The following is a 20,124-nucleotide window of genomic DNA, read 5'->3' as shown; positions in this document are numbered from 1 at the left end:
ATTATTTCTGGGAGACTGCCTAGATAAATCCCTGTAGATTATTTTTTTAAAGCCAGGTTTATCAAAACTGAGAGTAAAAAATAGGTTCTTTCCAGTGGTGAAATCCATTTTTTTTTACTACCGATTCTGTGGGCATGGCTTGGTGGGCGTAGCAGGGGAAGGATATTGCAAAATCCCCATTCCCTCCTCACTCCTGGGTGAAGGATATTGCAAAATCTCCATTCCCACCCTACTCTGGAGCCAGCCAGAAGTGGTATTTGCCAGTTCTCCAAACTACTCAAAATTTCCACTACCGGTTCTCTAGAACCTGTAAGAACCTTCTGGATTTCACCCCTGGTTCTTTCCCCCTGGACAAGGGAACAGATATGGAGACATGGAAAAGAATATTTCTCACCCAGCCATAAAGATGTGTTATCCCCAAAAGAGAGCTTGTCTCAAAAGGGTTGCTGAAGGAAAAGCGTAAAGAAAATGGAACAGATTGGTCTAACAAGTGACAACTTTAAATCTCAACCAACAAATCCTCTGTCTTGCACATTGGCCAAAAAAAATATCAAAACATAAAATGCAAATTAGATGGACATGACCTTGTAGATGACCCTCACTCTGTCAAGGACCTTGGAGTACTCACTTCTAAAGATCTAAGTGCCCGAGCCCACTGTAACAACATTGCCAAAAAGGCTTTAAGAGTTGTTAACCTAATCTTGCATAGCTTCTTCTCTGGTAATGTTGTACTACTAACTAGAGCATACAGAACATTTGCTAGACCAATTCTTGAATACAGCTCATCTGTCTGGAACCTGCACTGCATATTGGACATAAATACAATTGAGAAGAGTCCAGAGATATTTTACGAGAAGAGTCGTCCATTCCTCTACCTGCAATAAAATACCTTATGCCACCAGACTCGCAATTTTGGGCTTAGACAATTTAGAACTTCGCCAACTTCAATCTGACCTAAGCATAGTACATAAAATCATCTGCTGCAATGTCCTACCAGCCAATGACTCCTTCAGCTTCAACCAAAACAATACAAGAGCACACAATAGATACAAACTCATGGTAAACCAATCCAAACTAGACTGCAGAAAATACAACTTCAGCAACAGAGTGGTCAACGCCTGGAATGCACTTCCTGACTCTGTGGTTTCTTCCCCAAACCCCCAAAACTTTAATCTTAGACTGCCTACTGTGGACCTCACCCCATTCCTCAGAGGTCTGTAAGGGGCGTGCATAAGTGCATCAGCGTGCCTACTGTCCCTGTCCTAATATTCCTTTTTTCTGACTCTTTTCATGTATTCAAATTATGTTTAGACTTTTACCTGTTATATATGCTTGACAAATAAACTTTTGATTATGATTATGATCAAAAGTTCAAGGTTGGCCTTATCACCAATCTGTCAGCTTTTTCCAAATCCCAGCCAGAATGGGATTTCTCTCATTTCCCCGGAGAATTATTTCCTGAATGCTTTCCTCAAGTGACTGGGACAAAGTCTCAAATTGCTGTTTGCCCTGGGTGAGATTACTTGCTTGCATCTGCAGAATTGCTGCCCCACTCCCTATAAATAGCTCAGGGGCCTGGCAGATCGGACACTCTTGAGAGAAGAGAGAACACAGGCGGTCATCTAGCAGGAGGCAGCAGAGGTGAGGAGGTGGGCATCCTTTCCTGCCTCTCCATCATCTTGCGATTGGGTCTTCTGCCTTTCTTGGAGTTGAAGGGAAGATGGAAGGAGAAGCAGGAAGAAAAGGAGATGGAGGAAAGAGGAAAAGGGAGGGAGGGAGGGAGGGAGGGAGAGGGGAGAAGCAGAGAGGAAGGAAGGAGAAGGCAAAAGCAAAGGAGAGAGAAAGGATGGATGGAAGGAAGGAGAAGGATAGAGGATGGAAAGAGAAGAAGGAGAAGGCAAAAACAAAGGAGGGAGGGAAGGAAGGAATAGTGTTGCTACAGTCATTAAATCCTCACATTAGGAAGTCACTCACAACCATTTTAGGATCATCCACAACCACCAAACATGGAATTTTTCTCTAAGGTTGTGGTGGGGAGAAGGAGGGCAACTCAGATCTTCTCCTGCCCATCCTTGGTTCTCCGCATCCAGCCCCAACTAAGGGGGTCCTAAAGCTCCATCTCTCTTCCACCTTCTGTTTGGCCTTCTGCTGGTGGCACCATGAAGATCTTCTGGGACCATCTCACTTATTGTGCTTGTGTTTGTCTGCTTTAAGAGAGCAAGAGGATGGGACGCCAAGCCTTCTGGGGATTCTGCCTCTTGGCCTGCTTGACTGGGAGCTCCTTGGGGGAAGGTGAGTGCCAGTCCCACCATTAAGCCAGCCCAGTGGACAACACAGGGGGCCAATATCAGGAGTTGGAGGACAGTTGGAAGGAAGCTGGGAGATGGAGCCCTGTCTACCTGCCCTCTTTCTGCAGAGCTTGGTTGCCCCCTCCATGTCCTCTGAAGGAGGCCCAGCCGATGCCATTTGGGGGCAAAGCTTCACGTGCCCTCCCTCCTGGTGCTTGGGCACCAGGGGAGATGCATGCAGCTTTGGCAGCTGGAAAAACGTCTTCCTGACTGTCCTGAAAGGTGGCCGAGGTGGTGTTGTTGGAATGGACCTGGACTCCATTTCATCTGGAGGGCTGGAAGACGAGACCCCCTCCAAAGCAGTTGTTCTAACGATGGTTCTTATGTCTCCTTCAGGATCACCCAAAATCCAGGCTCGAGCCAAGTGTCCCAATCAGGCCGTTTATTATCGACTGCAATGCTATCACCCAATTTATAGGGTCCTCACCTGGGACGACGCAGAGGTCAGTGTGATAGGCAAAGTTTTGTCAGCCCCGTCAGGGAGACCAGAATCCCCCTTAACTGAGATTGGCTCTCATGGCAAAATCTTGCAAGGATCCTTAGGCTTCCCCCCCACCCACTGTTCTATCATTCTGCTATTCTCTTATTCTGTTACTCTGGAATTCAGTTACTCTCTTATTCTGCAATTCTTTCTCTTTGTGTCTGCAGATTGAGTGCCAACACCTGAGGAGTGGAGGCCACCTGGCCACTTTTCGGACTGCTGCTGAGGAAAGAATTGTCTCCTCCCACATCAGGCGCACCAGCACCGCCACAAATGCCTGGATTGGGATGCACGCTGTGCAAGAGAACAATGTAGGCATGTCTTTGTGGGTGGTCTGGGATCCCTCTGAGGTGGCTTCATCTCACAGACCACCAGCCACTCCAGCCACGGCCTTGGCGTTCCTCTTTCCTCTCCCCAATCCTCCGTGGAAGGCCACAGAGGGTTTTAGGGCTTTGGGATCAGCTCTGGGCCAGTGGGGAGTTCTGGGCAGCCCCCAAGGCCAATATCTGGGGACGGCACTGACTGGGGAGGAGGACGTTCCTTGATGGGAATGAGAAGATGAGTCCACAATCTAGTTAAGAGATCCTTCTTGGTGCCCTTAAGATCTCCAGGTGGGAAGAAGAGACCTCTCCACAGTCAGATTCCATTTTTCATTGAGTTATTTGTTAATCAATTTTTTTAGCCACCCATTTCGCCAAAGATAATAGAAGAACAGAGCTGGAAGGGACTTTGGAGGTCTTCTAGTCCAACCCTCTGCTCAAGCAGGAGACCCTAGAGCACTTCAGACAAATGGTTGTCCAGTTGCTTCTTAGAAACCTCCAGGGATGGAGCCCCCTCAACTTCTGGAGGCCCACTTTTCCCTGGAGAGGTTGTCTTCTGCCACTTTATTCTGTGAAGTGACCTCAGTGTGTGTGAGACATTGTGGGGAGGAGAAAACGAAGCCTACACAATGTTTCTGTTATGTCCTTATGCCGATCTAACAGTTTCCTTAACAAACTGTCTTTGATTCTCTCACCTGCCACCAAACAAACCTATGGACAGTGGATGATGCCAGACATCTGGAGGGCACGAGGCTGGGGAAATAAAAATAGAATAGAATAAAATAAAATAAAACAAATGCTTGACTCAATGAATGTCCCATTTCTGCCTCAATAGAAACTCAACTGGCAATGGAGTGACGCAACCAGCTACACCCCAGGAGATTCCCTCTGGGACAACAGAGCCCCCAGCAGCACCGCTTCCAGCTCTCAGTGCATCTCCGTCGCCAACATCCAGAGTCCAGGAAGTGCGTCTCAGTCCCTCTACAGAAAAAGGGGTGGAGGGAGGGGGACCCCCTTGGAAGTCTCCTTCCCTCCTTCCTTCCCTTCCTTTCTCCTTCCTTCCTCCTCCCCTCCGCTCTTTTCTTCCTCCCCCTCCCCTCTTTTCTTCCTCCCCTTCCCCCCTTCCTTCCTTCCCTCCAGGCTTCCTCCATTTTTCTGACCTTTCCTTCTTTCCCTCCTCTTCTTCCCTCCCTCCCTCCCTCCCTCCCTCCCTCCGTTTCTTCTGCCCTCCTTCCTTCCTTCCCTCCCTCCCTCCCTTCCCTCCTCCCTCCTTCCTTCCTCCTACCCTCACTTCTTTTCTCCCTCCCCCTCCCCCTTCCTTCCTTCCCTCCCTCCCTCCTTTCCTCCCTCCCCCTCCCTTTCTCCTCTTCCCACCCTCCCTTGCTTTCTCCCTCCGTCCCTCCCTCCCTCTCCCTCCCATCCCTCCCTCCCTTCCCCCTTCTTTCTTCCCCTCCCCTCTCCTTTTCTTCTTCCCCTTCCCTCCCTCATTCCTTCCCTTCTTCCCTTCTTTTCTTCCTCCCCCTGCCTCCTTCCCTAAATGGCACCCTTCAATCAACTAAAATGATGACTTTCTTCATTCCGAGTCTAACAGCCTTTCTGGCCCTTCTCCCTTCCAGACTCAGCCAGGTGGACGCAGTTCACCTGTCACAGTGTCTTGCCCTCCATCTGCAAGTACAAAGCTACCCTCTAGGCCTAACCAGCCACAGAGGAGACAAGCAGACGGCCTCTTCCTCATTGGGGAGCATCTACAGCGGCTTCCGCAGCACCCCGATTCCACGGGAGATCAACCTCCTGACCCTCCTTGTCCGTCTTCCTCCCAATCGGACAACCAACCTCACTTCTCTGGTGTGCCCTGGTGCAAAGTTCCTCGCCCTCCTGCGGTTCTTGCTCATTGTTGATGGTTGCTAACCTCAATGCTTTTAAGATGTTTGTACCTGTGTTTCCCTTCTACTGAAAGCTGCCCAGAGTCACCTGGGACGCTTGGCTGCATGTAAATTGAACAAATAAATCAATAGATGAATAGCAAACTGCGTCTTGGGTTTACTCAACTAGAATGGGAAAGGTCCTTCCTCTTTTGGCCAGGGGAGATTTCTTTGGCCCTTATTTGGCTGCCAAGAGAATAGATGCGAACACAGCTACACACCCTTCTCGGGGGGGGGGAGTCAGTGTGACCCCCAGACCTTGGTTTGCAAAGCACTTTGAAGCCATCAGCCCAAAGGCATAAGGGTGGTCCTGGGATTTTGGGGGGAGTTGAAATACCTGCTCTATTGGGGAGATTGAATCGGCTTGGATGAAGCAACTCTTCTGCGAAATCCAACCGATTCCTGTGTCTACCTGGGTGGCAATTTGATTGTCACCTCAAACTGATTGGGGAGGGGGGGTTACCTGCCATGCTTCAGTCCAGCCCCCCAATCTCATGCATCACAGCTATCCTGAGATTTCTGAGAATTTAATGCAAATAAAAGTCGACCTGTTCTGGATCCTCATTTGCATCTGATAGAATAACAGAATATCAGGAAAGGGACCTCGGAGGTCTTCTAGTCCAACCCCCTGCTCAAGCAAGAGACCTTACATCATTTCAGACAAATGGTTGTCTAATTTCTTCTTAAAAACCTCCAGTGATGAAGCACCCACAACTTCTGGTGGCAAGCTGCTCCACTGATTAATTCTTGTCAAATTCCTCCTAGCTTGCTTCTCTGAGTTACAAACATTCACTTCTATCAAAATGAGCTGCTGAATAAAAGTTGTTTCTCACCAGCAATGCTTCCCGTCTTCTCCTTATTTTTGCAAGTAATGCAATGATAGATATTTCAACTGTTCTTTCTTAGGAGTCAACCATCTCTATGCATCCAATGAAGGGAAGTTTGTTGACGAAAATGGATTCCTTGAAACCAGTCAATTAATCAGAATAGAGCTGGAAGGGACCTTGGAGGTCATCTAGTCCAACCACCTGCTTAGGCAGGAGACCCTACACCATTTCAGACAAACGATTGTCCAGTCTCTTTTTAAAAGCCTCCAGTGATGGAGCACACACAATTTCTGGAGGGGGGCCATTTGTTAAATTATTTAATAGCGGGAACAGTAAATTGTACAATGGGCAAGAATACACGGTTGAAGTTGATTGATTGGAGAATGCTGGCTCCCGCATGAGGCAATCTGCATTGTGATTGGCTGCTGGGTGTAAAGGGGGAGTTTCCTTGTTTTCCCGCCTTTTTTCTTGTGTGTTTGCTCTGAATACTGTTCTCTGATTTACCTGAGGAATTACCTCATGATGTAATTGTAAGGTCCCAAAATATACTTGAGTCACCAGAATGCCAAAGAGAGAGACTCAAGACGAGGCTTGCAAAAAGAAGCAGATTTTATTTATGGCCAAAAACAAAATACTGGGTGGGACTATATCCAGAACATACAGATACAATGCATGTGAGGAGACAGCCACACCTTGGGGAAGGTATGGCGTCCTTTTTATACCTTCACAGGCATCATCTTAATACCCAATTCTGGCCTCCTAGTTTAGGTTTGTGCATTCCCTGTTGCCCTGCAAAGGAATAGAAGCCTCCCAATTAGCCTTATCTCTTCCTTGAGCATTCCTTTGTTTTTTCAATTGGCCATTTGGCTCCCTGGTTCTGCAAGGAACGAGCTTACACAGATCAAAGGTGTAAATTAGGGCTGAAGTGTAAATTATCCCTCGGATGATGTCTGCAGTTCCAACTGAGATACACGTACCATGCTCTTAGATGGCACAAGAAAAACAGGAAGATTGATATGGGTTCAGGTCAAATGGCAGGGACATACGTTTGACAGATACCAGATAATAACAATATGTTTGCAACAAAATATAAAGGAATATTATATGTGATACAACTACAAAGGCACAATATATGTGTTACAGGAACCTAATGGTTACAGAATAACAAGTGTTAGGGATATAGTTGTAAGATAACCAGGAATGGTTATAAAGCAGAGCGTAGAGTTTTGCGCACGGAAACGGTGCTGAGAGTAGTTGTGAATAAACTGCATACAAACTGGTTTTTAAAGTAGTTTACTTATAGAGCAAAGCAAAATCATACTCCCTTTACCAATCCAAGTCTTAGCCATGCATAATCAATCCAGAGATACAAAACTTCTTACCGGTTCATAGAACAATACATGAATCATTCAGGAACAATATAAAAACAGTTCATAAAAGTAGTAATAAATAAACCATGATCAAATTGACCATGTAAAGAGATCAAAGATATCTACAACATAGCAGCAGGTAACAATATGGTGTAATGTCCACACTGACCACAATCAAGCTCTCCTTAAATACAGTTGCTACAGAGCTCATCCGATCAGGATGCAGAATGACTCAGCAATACTCTTAAAGCTATATTATACGTATTCATACTATAAACATATAATGTTGGCTTATATATTACCTGGCCAACTAGTTAGGCAATGACCATTTCCTAACAACAAGTTTTTACTAAATCTAGTATATCAGTATTTTATATTCTATCATTATTGTTTCCCTACATACTAATACTGTAAATAGAGTTGTGAAATATATATTTATTTGTATAAAACCACAAGTTCGTGTAGTCTTGGGGGAAGCCGCATTCACTTAGTAGCAGGGGTGGGTTCCACTTACCTTTGCTACTGGTTCACAACTGGAGCACTTGCTTCACTCGCACACGGCACTTCTGCACAGAGCATGCGCAGAGCATCTGTGATGACATCCGGGCAGGTGGGCAGAGCCTCCCGCCGTTGTTACTACCGATTCACAAGATCCGGACTGAACCGGTAACAACCCACCACTGCATAGTAGCTGCTCGATTCACTTATGGCATAAGTTCTTATGGCATTTCTGGATCCCTGCACAAGTGGATAGCCACATTCCTGTCAAACAGGCAACAAGTAGTCAAGATATAGGGAGGGCCTTCTCAAATCCAGCACCAGTTAACAGCGGTGTCCCCCAAGGCAGCGTTCTAGGACCCCCTCTCTTTCTGCTTTTCATTAATGACCTATGCGAGCATATTAAAAGCAACTGCGTCCTCTTCGCTGATGACGTAAAATTATTCAACACCACTGACAATACCACTACCCTACAAAGCGACCATGTGTCAGAATAGTCACACATTTGGCAACTCCAAATCCCGACTAATAAATGCTCTGTCCTACACATTGGCAATAAAAATCAGAACACCAAATACAAGTTGGACGGAAACGACTTCGTAGACAACCCTCACTCTGTCAAGGACCTAGGAGTACTCATTTCAAAAGATCTAAGCCCCAGAGCCCACTGCAACAGCATCGCCAAAAAGGCATTACTTGTTAACCTAATTTTGCGAAGCTTCTTCTCCAGTAACATTGTATTGCTAACTAGGGCATACAAAACCTTTGCCAGACCAATTCTCGAATACAGCTTGTCTGCCTGGAATCCACACTGTATATCGGACATTAATATGATTGAGCAAGTCCAGAGGTATTTCACGAGAAGAGTATTCCACTCCCCTATTCATAATAGAATCCCTTATGCTACTCGTCTTGAAATTTTGGGCTTGGACAATCTGGAACTGCGCTGCCTGCGGTCCGATCTAAGCACAGTATACAAAATTATCTGCTATAATGTCCTACTTGCCAATGACTACTTCAGCTTCAACCGCAATAATGCACAGGCAAACAATAGATACAAACTCAAGGTAAACCGCTCCAAACTTGATTGCAGAAAATGCGACTTCAGCAACAGAGTGGTCAGTGCCTGGAATGCTCTACCTGAGTCCTTTGTTACATCCTCAAACCCTCACAGCTTCAACTTCAGACTGTCTACTGTGGACCTCACCCCATTCCTAAGAGGTCTGTAAAGGGGGCGTGCATAAGCACACCATCATGCCTATCGTCCCTGTCCTACTGTCCCCATTTATTTGTATTCATTTCTTTCGTTCATATCCATGTTTACATTTATACCTGTTATCTTGTACATGTTTGACAAACTAATAAATACTTAACAACCACAGAGACAGATGTGAGTGTTGCTTCCTTGGAGCCTGAGTGGAAGTTGGCTAAGAGCTCCTGACTCAGGGCCTCTGAAGGCAGAAGACAGTGGCCAGGCAAAGGGTATCTGCCTCAGCTTCAGGGTCCTTCGGCTTCAGTGGTCCATATCTTGGTCTGTTCCGTCACTTTGAGGCTGCGAGACAGCAAAGCAGAAACGACACGAAGGTTCTCATGTTGACAGGTACAGGATTGCAAATGTGTGTGTGCATAAAGATAATGGGGGTTTATGTAAAACATTTTGCAATATGGATTGAGCAAAGTTTTGAGGGAAAGGCATTTGATGACCGTACCAAATCAGCCTCGCATTGTTTAAAGAATTTGCTTCCTTCTCCCCTCTCTTCTCCTTCTCCTTCCTGGTTTCCTTTCCAAAGGGAAGGAGGAAACTTTTGGCTTGTGGCACTTTCTGTCGATGCTTTGTGGCGCTCTCTCTTTGGGAGGCTCCAGGGACCGGCGTTGAACATTTTAAAAATGGAAGAAATCAATGAATAAGATGAGCTGCTCCCTATGAAAGGAGTTTAAAACCCGAGAAGGGACCATGCTGAGCCTCTCACACCAGCAAAACCCCTGCTAGATTCAGACAACGGGTTGATCAGCTGTGAGAAACATCCCTACCTCTTTTTAACACAAGCCACAATGCTTGGCTTGTTCTTCTGTGGCTTCAGGTGTCATGCAGAGGAAGCCAGGATGGAGGGTTTCATTTAGTGGCGGCTGTACAAATCCAGAAAGGCGGTCCAATTCTGTCCCAAATTAAAGGGCTGATGTGGGAAAGTCCTTGGGTTCAGCAAAACACAAGAAGAACCTGGAGGCATGAAGTCAAAGGGACAGGAGGGATGTTGGAAAGCCATGTTAGAAAGTCGGACTTCACAGAAAGAGCAGTCGAAAGTTGCAACCACAGAGGGCCCAATCCTCAGAAACTGAGTTTGGACATGGCTGGGATAAAGACATGTCCATCATCTGAAAAAAATTAAGAAATAAAATAACATAACATAAATTGTGATGGACCACGAGGTCTTTTTTGGCTGTCAGTTTTCTATGTTTCTGTGTTAAAGTGTGTTGTAGGGAGTTTGCAGGGGGGACTCAGTGAAAACAGTTGTGTGCCTCGGCGTTCCTTGAAAACTCAGCTAATGTGAACAAAGTGGGAATCATACAGGATCAGTTACATGAACACTAAAGGACCCTCTCTATTCACATTATTATAAGGGAGAAATGTGCTTGTTTGGAGATTAGATTAAAAATCAGCTAAATCCCATTATTGGTAATATATCTTCTGATGAGGCCTAGCTGTCACGGAAGGACAGCCGTATGGAAAACATCTAAGGGGCCTCACTGTCAAAGACACAAGGACATGTATGTTACGAAGAGTTACTTACTACCTAAGGACAGCAATAAATCTCCCGTATTAGTAATTACAGAACTAAGGAAGGTTGTCTAGCTAAAGATAATCTTATAAACTAGACAATAATGGTTTAGTAATTAGAAAGTGTCAATTATCATATAACAAGTGTATGTTAACCATATATGGAAAAATGCATGTGCTCACCAAACCCTTTGTCTTGGAAACATATATAAGCAGTTGTATCAGAGCTTTCCGGGGTTCAGAATTTCAGGTACAAATCTGGCTCTGAACCTGCGCAATAAACTGTATCTGGCTGACCCAGGAATGTTTTTCAGTCTTTCATTCCATAACACAGCCACTCATTCAGCAGATTGTGTGAATGAAGCATCCGTTCCCTTTTCTTAACCCGGGTTGACTTCTTGGCCTACTGTGGGAACGGAGCGAAGCCCCCCCTGGGGAGGATGCTGGGAGCTGTTCATCCCTGCAGGTCCTGAAGGAAAGTTAGAGAAATCTCACTCAGAAAAAGATAAAATCAACCTGACAACAGCAGCCCCAGGACCCAGATGCCCTGTGTGTGTGTGTATGTGTTTGTGTGTTTGTGTGTGTAGCCATGTGTATGCAGCCATGTGTCTCAGGTGCTGGGCACGGGCTGGACTGGATGGCCTCAGGGACTATTACAAATTGCCGGATTTCTGTGTGAGATCTATCCTGGCACAAGGTAAATCCTGTCAGATAAAAGTTCTTTTGTGCTACTTCCTTGTGGTTAAACCAAAAATTCCCTTCTGAAGCAATTTCCTTCTCCCTCCACTCCCCCTCCCCAAGAAATCCACCCCCCACCCCTGCCTTTCCTTGCCTATAAAGGCCTCCCTTCCCTTTGCAGGAGGGAAGCCTGGAATTGCCACTGAGCAGACTTGCTACCTGTGGAGACAAAAGGACAGGTGAGTGCGGCTCTCCCACCTGTGGGCACCTGAAAGGTGCGATCCCCTCATCCCCTCATCCCCTCATCAGATCCCCTCTGCGTCTCTTTCTCCATCTGAAGGGACCTCTTGCAGGGGGCTGCACCTGGTGTCCATGTTCCAGCAGGGGATCTGCAGGAGGCAGGGAGCAAGGGGTCTCTGGGGGGGATCTCTGGGGAAGAGAAAGAGATGGACGGGAGAGACTTTCCAGGATTCACTGTGCCCCACCCAGGCTGCTGGGTGACCAAGGAGGGAGAAATTATGTCCAGCTGGGCAAACAAAAAATTGGGATTCCCAGCTTGGTCCTCGGTTGGATGTGAGGTCTCCTTCCTGAGGGAGCTTTTCCCCGGGTCTCACTCTCCTTTCCCCTTCTCCCCTCTTCTCTGCAGGAAAGGAAAGGAGACCATGGGGCGATTCATCTTTATGAGCTTCAGCTTGCTGGTCGTGGCCCTCTCCTTCAGTGGTGAGTTCCATCGGGGTCTCTGGGGTCCCGAGAGACCAACAATCTTGCACCTCAGACCCCTTCCTGATTTGACACCCCCCCCCCCCAGCATCCTTCTCTCTTTGCCCCAAGACCCAGGACTCTGCAACGATACAGAACCAAAGCAAAATGAACAGGATTGAAATGGAGAATGAATTATAAGTTAAACCCTTGGCAAAAATCCAAGGGGTCTTGATCATTACACGTTGAATGCTAGGATTTGCTCTCTATGGGGCCCACACAAGAGGAGCAGCATCTTCAGAAGGGCCTCTCCTGGGCAGTGGGTAGCAATCCACAAATAATCAGCCATTCAGGGGTTTCGGGCTTGAGCCGTTTGGGGGTACCCAGGAAGCCAGTGGAGTTCCTTTAGGGCAGACCTACCTGATCCCCCTGCTTTGCACCAGCCTTTAGCCTGGCTGCTGCCTTCCGCAGGAATTGTAATTTCAGGAGGCTTTCAAGGGCAGCCCCACAAAAAGTACATTTCAGTAGTCTGGATAGGTTGCAACCAAAGTGGGGATGATTTTTGCTACATCTGACTGGCTTTGGAAGCTTCATACTTTTTACTTATTTATTTGTATTCCACCTTTATTATTTTTTGCAAAGAACTCAAGGCGGTGAAGGTATCCAACATACCTTCCTCCTCCTGTTTTCCACACAGCAACAACTCTGTGAGGGGGGTTGGGCACAGAGAGAGAGGGGGGGGAATGGCCCAAAACCACCCACCTGGCTTTCGTGCCTAAGACAGGACTAGAACTCCTGGTCTCCCACTTTCTAGCCAGGTGCTCTAACCACTAGAGCAATTTGGGTCAGTTGGGACTTGAGGCCTGCAAAGGTTCATCTGACTCTTGGAGGTTCCTTTCTGACTTTGCACCGTCCATTGATTGAGAAAGCAACCCAAGTGGAGAGAGTCACACAAGATATGGAGGTTCCAGGGAATGAACCAGGATTAGCTCTAACCAAGGTTTGGACAATCTGCAAATGCAGCTCCAAGTCAGTTGATATTTATTGTCATCAAAGATGTTTGCAACTCAGCAGGTCAAGCATGTTCTGCAGACCCAGCTGTCTCCACTTCCTCCTCTTCTCCTGGCCATCTTCTCATTGGGGTCTCTCTCCTCCCGCACAGGAGCTGGAGCTGATCACCACTGCCCCTCCGATTGGGCCTCCTATAACGAGTTTTGCTACAAGGTCTTCAATAGATCCGTGACCTGGAACGATGCAGAGGTTAGTAGTGCTTGTGTGCCTGTGAATTTCTTAGCCCAGGTAGAGGAGAAGTCCAAGCAGAGCCTGGAAGACCCCCAGAGACCCCTCTGGCTGGGCTGGTGGAGGGAGACAAGGCTGGATGCCTGCATGCGTAGCAAAGATCAACATTTTGGGATAGCCTGAAATGCAGATATTCTATGGACTCTTCTTCCTCTGAGCCCGTTTGAGCTTCCCTTCTCCACTCTTTGAGCCAGCAGGAAACGGTGCCAGGATCATGTTGGCTGCCCCTGGCTGCCAATTCCTCCCCTACCTCTGGGCACAAGATGGGTAGGTGGCAGCAGCCTTATGGGTAGACTATGGGGTCAATTAAGGGCAGGGATTTGCAACTTTCCTGGTTTGTTCCCTCCTGCCATCCATCTCCACCAATGCCCCTCCTTATTTTGGGTTTTCTTTTTAAATGTATTTTTATCCCACCTTTATTATTATTTTTTTTACAAATAACTCAAGATGACCAACACGCATAATAGGTAGTCCATCCTCCTGTTTCGCCCACTAGAACTCACAGACTCCTGGCTCTTAGTTGGCTCTCAGTTTGGTTGAGGGAGGAGGGAGGAGGAAGCAAGTTTTGACAGAAGTCAGATGAGGGGATTAGACATTTGTCAAAACTTATTTCAAGATTGACAGGTGAGAGGCTTTGTGGGGGGTGGGGGTAGGGGGATAACATTGTGCAACCTCTCCCTTAAGCCCATCACCCAATTCTTGGGCTACTCTAAATGAGTAGTGTAATAGCAGCATTTTAGACGAGCGCTAAACCTAAGTTTTAAAATACTCCCTGATATTTGAACAATGGATGGAAACGAATCAAGAAGGGAAGCAACCTAAAATGAAAGAGAACACAATCAGTGCGACGGCTTCTGTCCATAAGTTGTGGGGGCTCCATCCCTAAGTAGCTCCCATCTCTTAAGTAGAGATTGGAGAACCATTTATCTGAAATGGTATAAGGTCTCCTCTTCTTCTTGAGCAGGGGGTTGGACTAGAAGATCTCCCAGGCCCCTTCCAATTCTGTGATACTGTTATTCTAAACAGCTGGTAGACGCCTGAACGTGCATGAATTGTAGGATGCATTAAAAAGTAGCTGGCTTGGACATCTCCCCAAATGCTTAAAGCTGGCAGGCGTTTGGCCACCTCCAAAATTTTGCAAAGTTTTTTTTCTTCTTCTTCTCTTGGAAACTACAAAATTTTGGAGGTGGCCAAACACCTTTGTTGAGCCCAAGGGGGCTCCGCAGACAGGAAGCAGGTGGGGTCTGTAGAGCCCACTACCCAAAAGGCTGGTCCTGGGTTCAGTCTAAGGGCCTTGCTAAAGTGGGGGGGGTGTTGTGGGGTGGGGGTGGGGGTCAGAAACTCATGAAGCTGAATCAGGAATGGTTCAAAAACCATGTTCCAACCGTGGGTGTCAACGAAATCAAGATGGCGGCCAGGTACCATGCAATCAAATCCTTGCTCTTCTCTCAGAGAAACAAACACGCATACCTGCTTCTCAACTAACCAGGTTTCTTTCTCTCTCATCTCTCCCCCCCCCCAGAGATTCTGCCTGCAGCAACAGAAAGACTGCCACCTCGCCTCCATCCACAGCAAACCAGAAGCAGCTTTCATGTTCGGGCTGGCCTCCCACGGGGCCAGCCCCCGGTCCAGTGTCTGGATTGGACTGAACGACCCACAGAAAGTAAGTCCTTTCCGATGTTAATCTTCATGGATTTATCTTGACTGTTTTTCTGATGGGTTTTATTGAGGAATCCTCCAACGGGAGGCAGAGATCTCTCTCCGGAATGTTCTCGCCTTGGAAAATAAAAATAGAAAACTTTTACTGACTCCCATCTGGTCTCTCTCTCCTCTTACTATAATCCTTCCTTCCCAGTTGAAGAACTGACGGATGTCTTTAAAGCCCCCCACCCACCCCTAAAGGGATGGATCCTGCCCTGCCCCCCCATCTCAGCATCAAAGCCCCCTTCCTCTTTATGGCCCCTTGGATGGGCTCTAAACTGGGTTGAAACTCTGGTTGGCCATTAATTGAGGAACTCTTTTGCCTGGCCCAGGAAGGCTGTTCTTTCCTTCCCCCTTTTTTATTTTATGCAGAAAATTCCCCATTTCTGTTACCGGCAGCCTCTTGTCTTCTGCTCTGTTGCATTCTCAGTTCTTGAAAAAATGCTGGATCATATGCAAAGAAGGGAAACTTCCCTGGAGTTGAGCTCAGCTCCTGATGACTTTGTGAATAGAAATATTCATTTCTGGCAACCACAGAGGAGTAGGTCCTGCCTCTCATCAAAATGAATGAATGAATGAATGAATGAATGGTGCTTTTCCATTACCAACTGTAACCTATAGACCTGGGGGGAGGGATTTATTGGTAGTCTCCCACCCAAGGATTCATTGATTTCAACCCTATTTATCTTCCTGAGATCAGTCAGTATCTTCCAGGGCTGCCACCAGAATAGTTGGAATAATACCAGGATAAAAGAGTTGGAAGGGACCTCGGAGGTCTTCTAGTCTGCCCTTTGGAACCTGCCAGCTTTTCCCTCTCTGCCCCTGCAGAGTCAGAGCCCCCTCCTCAGTTGGCTAACAGAGCTTCCCTTTCATTACAGAAACGCACCTGGCAATGGAGTGATGGCTCCAAGCTCAGCTACAAATCCTGGATGCCAGGAGAGCCCAACAACCATGCAAACATGGAGTATTGTGTTGTGCTGTCAGCCTGGTCACGTAAGTCAATGTGATGGTGCACATTGTGTTAAGTCACGGAGGATGCGCTTCTCACAATGAAGACCCAAAGAGGACCCTTCCGGCAATCCTGACCCCTTGGCCACCGATGGCTTTTGTTGACCTCTCAGAGCTCTGAGTTGCCACAGTCCGACACCCTGTACAGACAAGGGAAGACAACACGTCCATGGGGCACACCATTAAAAATGGAAGTGGAGCTGTACATGAAAATATAATAATAATAATAATAATAATAATAATAATAATAATAATAATAATAATAATAATAATAATAATAATAATAATAATAATAATAATAATAATAATAAATTTTTTATACCACCCTTCTCCCGAAGGACTCAGGACGATGAACAGCCAAGATTAAAATACACACAATATAAAAATTAAAATAAATTAAAACAGAATTAAATCAAATTGGCGTCCCAAAAATTTAAAACCCTTACCCATAAAATAACCCATTAAAATTTTAAGCCAGCCCGGCTTGCTGAAATAGGAAGGTCTTCAAAGCTCGACGGAAAGTACGGAGGTCCGGGATCAGTCGTATTCCTGGGGGTAGCTCGTTCCAGAGGGCGGGTGCCCCCACAGAGAAGGCTCTTCCCCTGGGGGTCATCAGTCGATATTGCTTGGCCGACGGCACCCTGAGGAGACCCTCTCTGTGGGAGCGTATTGGCCGGTGGGAAGTTATCGGTGGCAGAAGGTGGTCTTGTAAATACCTGGGCCCTAAGCCATGGAGGGCTTTAAAGATGAGAACCAATACCTTGAAGCGCACGCGGAAGACCACCGGAAGCCAGTGCAGCTCGCACAGGAGAGGTGTTACATGGGAGCGCCATGTCGCCCCCATAATCACCCACGTGGCCGCATTCTGGACCAGTTGAAGCCTCCAGGTTCTCCTCAAGGGGAGCCCCATGTAGAGAGAATTACAGTAGTAATGCTTATCACAGGACCATCAGCTCCTAATTAAACTAAGAAGCTCCATCTTAACCTTCTTCCGAAAGGCCATCGTTGTCACAGGACGCCTGGCATTTTCTTCATTTGCTTGCTCAGATATATATCAATCTTCTACCCCCCCATTGCAGTGAGATGGAGCTCAATTATACATTTTGTGTGTGTAGAAGAGAAATATTAACACATGCCTCAACAGCCTGAAAGGTAGTTTGGTCTACTGGCTAAGACACCAGGCTAGAAACCAGGAGGCAGTGAGTTCTAGTCCCACCTGAGGCACTCAAGATGACTGGGTGACCTCAGGCCAGCCCTCTCCCTGTGGCCAGCCCACCTCCAGGGTTGATGTTCTGGCAAAAAGAGGAGGAGGAGGAAGGTGCGTTGGATATGTTCATCGCATTGAGTTCTTTGTAAAAATTAATAAAGTCGGGATACAAATGAATAAAAAAATTAAATTAAATTTAAAAATAGACAAAAGAAACTGGGTGGCTAGGTAAGTCATCTGGGTCACGACCCCCTGCTGAACCCCCAGCCCGTTTTATCAGTTCTCCACCCGTGGTATCTTCAGGTCCTCCTTCAACTGAGGGAGGACGGAGCCCCTGAAAGGATCTTCTGGGACTCTCCAGGAGTCACTGCAAAAGGTGATCTAAATTTCTCTTTTGGTGCCCAGTTTACGTCGGGTGGAACGATCAGGACTGTGGGTCCAGGCACAATTTTGTCTGCAAGTTCCAGCCAAAGACTGAGATGAACGTCTTGGATCCTCCAAACAGGAAATAATGAAGTCCTACTTCCTGTTGAAATCTCTGCTCTGCATCTCTTCGCTTCATGGATGCTTTCTGTAGCTTGGATCTGAGTTTGCTCCTCCTGATGTTCAAGAAGGTCAAATAAATTCTCTCTAGCATGACTGGCCTCGATTATTTTGGATATCCAGAGACGGTGGAGATCCAAAGCTCAGGACCCCCCGAGTGTTCTCAAATTCAAACCTTTGTTGTCAGAGTACAACGTGTGTACAATGAGATCGGCTGAGCCTCCCTTCGTGCACCCCCACCCCAACACAATACAACTCACAGTAAAAGACAAAAAAAAAAAACTAAAACTAAAAATCCCTATCCCAGTGAATCCTACTAACAAACACCCAGTCCTATTGCACTGGATAAACCAGTGGTGGGTTTTTCCCGGTTCGCACCGGTTTGCAAGAACCGGTAGTAAAAATTTGTAGTCGTTCGGAGAACTGGTAATAACATTGGCTGGCCATGCCCCCAATCCGGTCCACGGCCCAGTCACTGCTCACTTACCCCGCCCACCTCATCAGAGGCTTTTTTTTTTTTTTTACTTTTAAAAGCATTTTTTCTACAACCTCTTCGGCCGAAAAAATGCTTTTAAAAGTAAAAAAAAGCCTCTGATGATTGCGCGGCTCAGCTGGGATCATCAGAGGCTTTTAAAAGCATTTTTTTCCGCAAGAGGTTGTAGAAAAAATGCTTTTAAAAGTGAAAAAAAAAAAGTTGGCCATGCCCACCCAGTCACATTCCCCCCCCACCACAAAGCCATGCTCACAAAATAAGCCACTCCCACAGAACCAGTAATAAAAAATTTTAGAACCCACCCCTGGTGTAAACTTATTGCACGTCCCGCTGGCCCCGCAAGTCAATCGTACTATGTTGTAGAGTTATTTTCCATTCAGGAGTCTGACTCCCCACGGTTAAAAACTGTTCTTCAGCCTGTTTGTGTGGCTGCCTATGCCTCTATATCTCCTTCCAGATGGAAGTGTTTATTTTCCTTCCAGAATAAAGTGTTGTCCCACTTTATTTTTTTGCAAGACCGTAAGGAAATGGAGTGCCTGTTGGGCCTTCCTGGCCACCTGGATTGTGTTGTTTTTCCAGGTGAGGTCTTCGCTGAGATGGACTCCCAGGAATTTAAAGGCGGAGACCCTCTCTACTCAGCCCATCTCATGTCCATCTCATTTTAATTGGAGGGTTGAGAACCTGTTGGTCCTCAGAACCCCCTTTCCTGCTTCCAAAGCTGATTGGTGCTTGCAACCTCCACTCCGGGCATGAATGCACCATCCTGCTCAAAAGGGCCTGGGGGTGAGCGGGATGGTGGAGTGGCTTGAAAGAGGGGTCAGCCTGGTTACGTTGCAAGGAGGCAGCCTTGCCCAGAAGCTGACTATTTAGCACAGCAGACAGATGGAGATGATGCTGAGTGGTGGGGTGGCCTAGAGGTGGAGCTCTGGCCTCACAATCAGGAGGCTATGAGTTCAATCCTAGGCAGAGGTTGCTATTTCTCTCTCTGGGCACAATGAGAACTTATCTGCTGAACAAAACTCCGAATTGGCAACAGGAAGGGCATCCGGCCAGTAAACACTTTGCTGACTCCATTCAGTTGCCCCGACTGCACCCCTCAAGGGATTACGGGGTCATTAAACGGTGGCAAAAGATGGCAATGATGCTGGGAACAACATGTCCATTTCATTGCTGTGTGTTCTTGCCTTGAACTTCAGATCGTGTCTCTTTGACTGTTGCCTTGCCCTGTGGCCTTGCCTTTGCCTAGTGGACTGGGCTCACCTTTGCCTTGAGGACTAGTGTTGGCTCCATTTGAGTAGCCTGCGGAACTCATTGGGGTTGAGCTGGCACAGGGAATTGCTGGGGAATACCAATTCAGGCTCAGAAGCCTTAATAAAGATTCCTTACACCCATGGTGTGTATGTGCGTGAACGGGACAGCACACACTCACACCAGAGATCATCAGTTGTGACCAATGCTCTTTCTATCTCATAACTGGGCCTGAATCCTGACTGGAAGGGGTCTTTTCCATCCAGGACCCTCTGGAGCTGCCAGGCCACACCACCTTTTCGACAACCTTCCCTAAAAAGAGGACGTTGGAAACGGGAGGAAAGTTGGGATCCCAGGCAGGTGGGATCAAGTGTTGGTTTTTTAAAAGAGGAGGTGAACCAGGGATTTCTTAAAAGCCACCGGAAATGTCCCCCTGTCAATCACTGCCCGGACCCACCTAATAGTTAAAATCCTAGAGCAGGGGTCCTCAAACTTGGCAGCTTAAAGACTTGTGGACTTTAACTCCCAGAATTCTCCAGCCAGCACAGCTGGTTGAAGTTGAAGTCCACAAGTCTTAAGGCTACCAAGTTTGAAGACCTCTGTCCTAGAGCCTTTCACCACCCAGGAGGGATGAGGGTGTAACTGGGCAGGGGGCGGCAATTTCTGGACTTAGTTGGCAGGGGAGAATGTTTGCTAGGGGAACCTT

At 47.0% G+C, this 20,124-nt stretch overlaps 2 protein-coding genes across 4 annotated transcripts; both read left to right on the top strand.

Moving 5' to 3' along the window:
• The first annotated feature begins 1,591 nt into the window (after window positions 1-1,591).
• Window positions 1,592-5,176, top strand: LOC117656802 (lithostathine-1-beta-like). Of its 2 annotated transcripts, none has more exons than XM_034404979.3 (6): window positions 1,592-1,641; window positions 2,215-2,292; window positions 2,685-2,791; window positions 2,997-3,140; window positions 3,985-4,114; window positions 4,766-5,176. In XM_034404979.3, exons 2-6 carry the CDS (start codon window positions 2,226-2,228, stop codon window positions 4,837-4,839), a joined length of 522 nt encoding a protein of 173 aa, XP_034260870.3. In that variant the 5' UTR covers window positions 1,592-1,641; window positions 2,215-2,225; the 3' UTR covers window positions 4,840-5,176. The 2 variants fall into 2 exon arrangements, with proteins under 2 accessions (XP_034260870.3, XP_060545284.2); XM_060689301.2 differs by having other exon boundaries at window positions 1,597-1,649.
• A 6,229-nt stretch (window positions 5,177-11,405) lies between these two features.
• LOC117656803 (C-type lectin 1) lies at window positions 11,406-17,773 on the top strand. 2 transcript variants are annotated; one of them, XM_034404980.3, is made up of 6 exons: window positions 11,406-11,459; window positions 11,867-11,940; window positions 13,082-13,179; window positions 14,741-14,881; window positions 15,798-15,912; window positions 17,540-17,773. In XM_034404980.3, exons 2-6 carry the CDS (start codon window positions 11,883-11,885, stop codon window positions 17,644-17,646), a joined length of 519 nt encoding a protein of 172 aa, XP_034260871.3. In that variant the 5' UTR covers window positions 11,406-11,459; window positions 11,867-11,882; the 3' UTR covers window positions 17,647-17,773. The 2 variants fall into 2 exon arrangements, with proteins under 2 accessions (XP_034260871.3, XP_034260872.3); XM_034404981.3 differs by having other exon boundaries at window positions 11,412-11,495.
• Window positions 17,774-20,124: the final 2,351 nt, after the last annotated feature.

Source organism: Pantherophis guttatus, chromosome 7 (genome assembly GCF_059756535.1).
Source record: "Pantherophis guttatus breed Tessera chromosome 7, ASM5975653v1, whole genome shotgun sequence".
NCBI classification, from domain to species: Eukaryota; Metazoa; Chordata; class Lepidosauria; order Squamata; family Colubridae; genus Pantherophis; species Pantherophis guttatus.
Note: the sequence above shows the minus strand (reverse complement) of the source record. Positions and strands in the feature narration are given on the sequence as shown.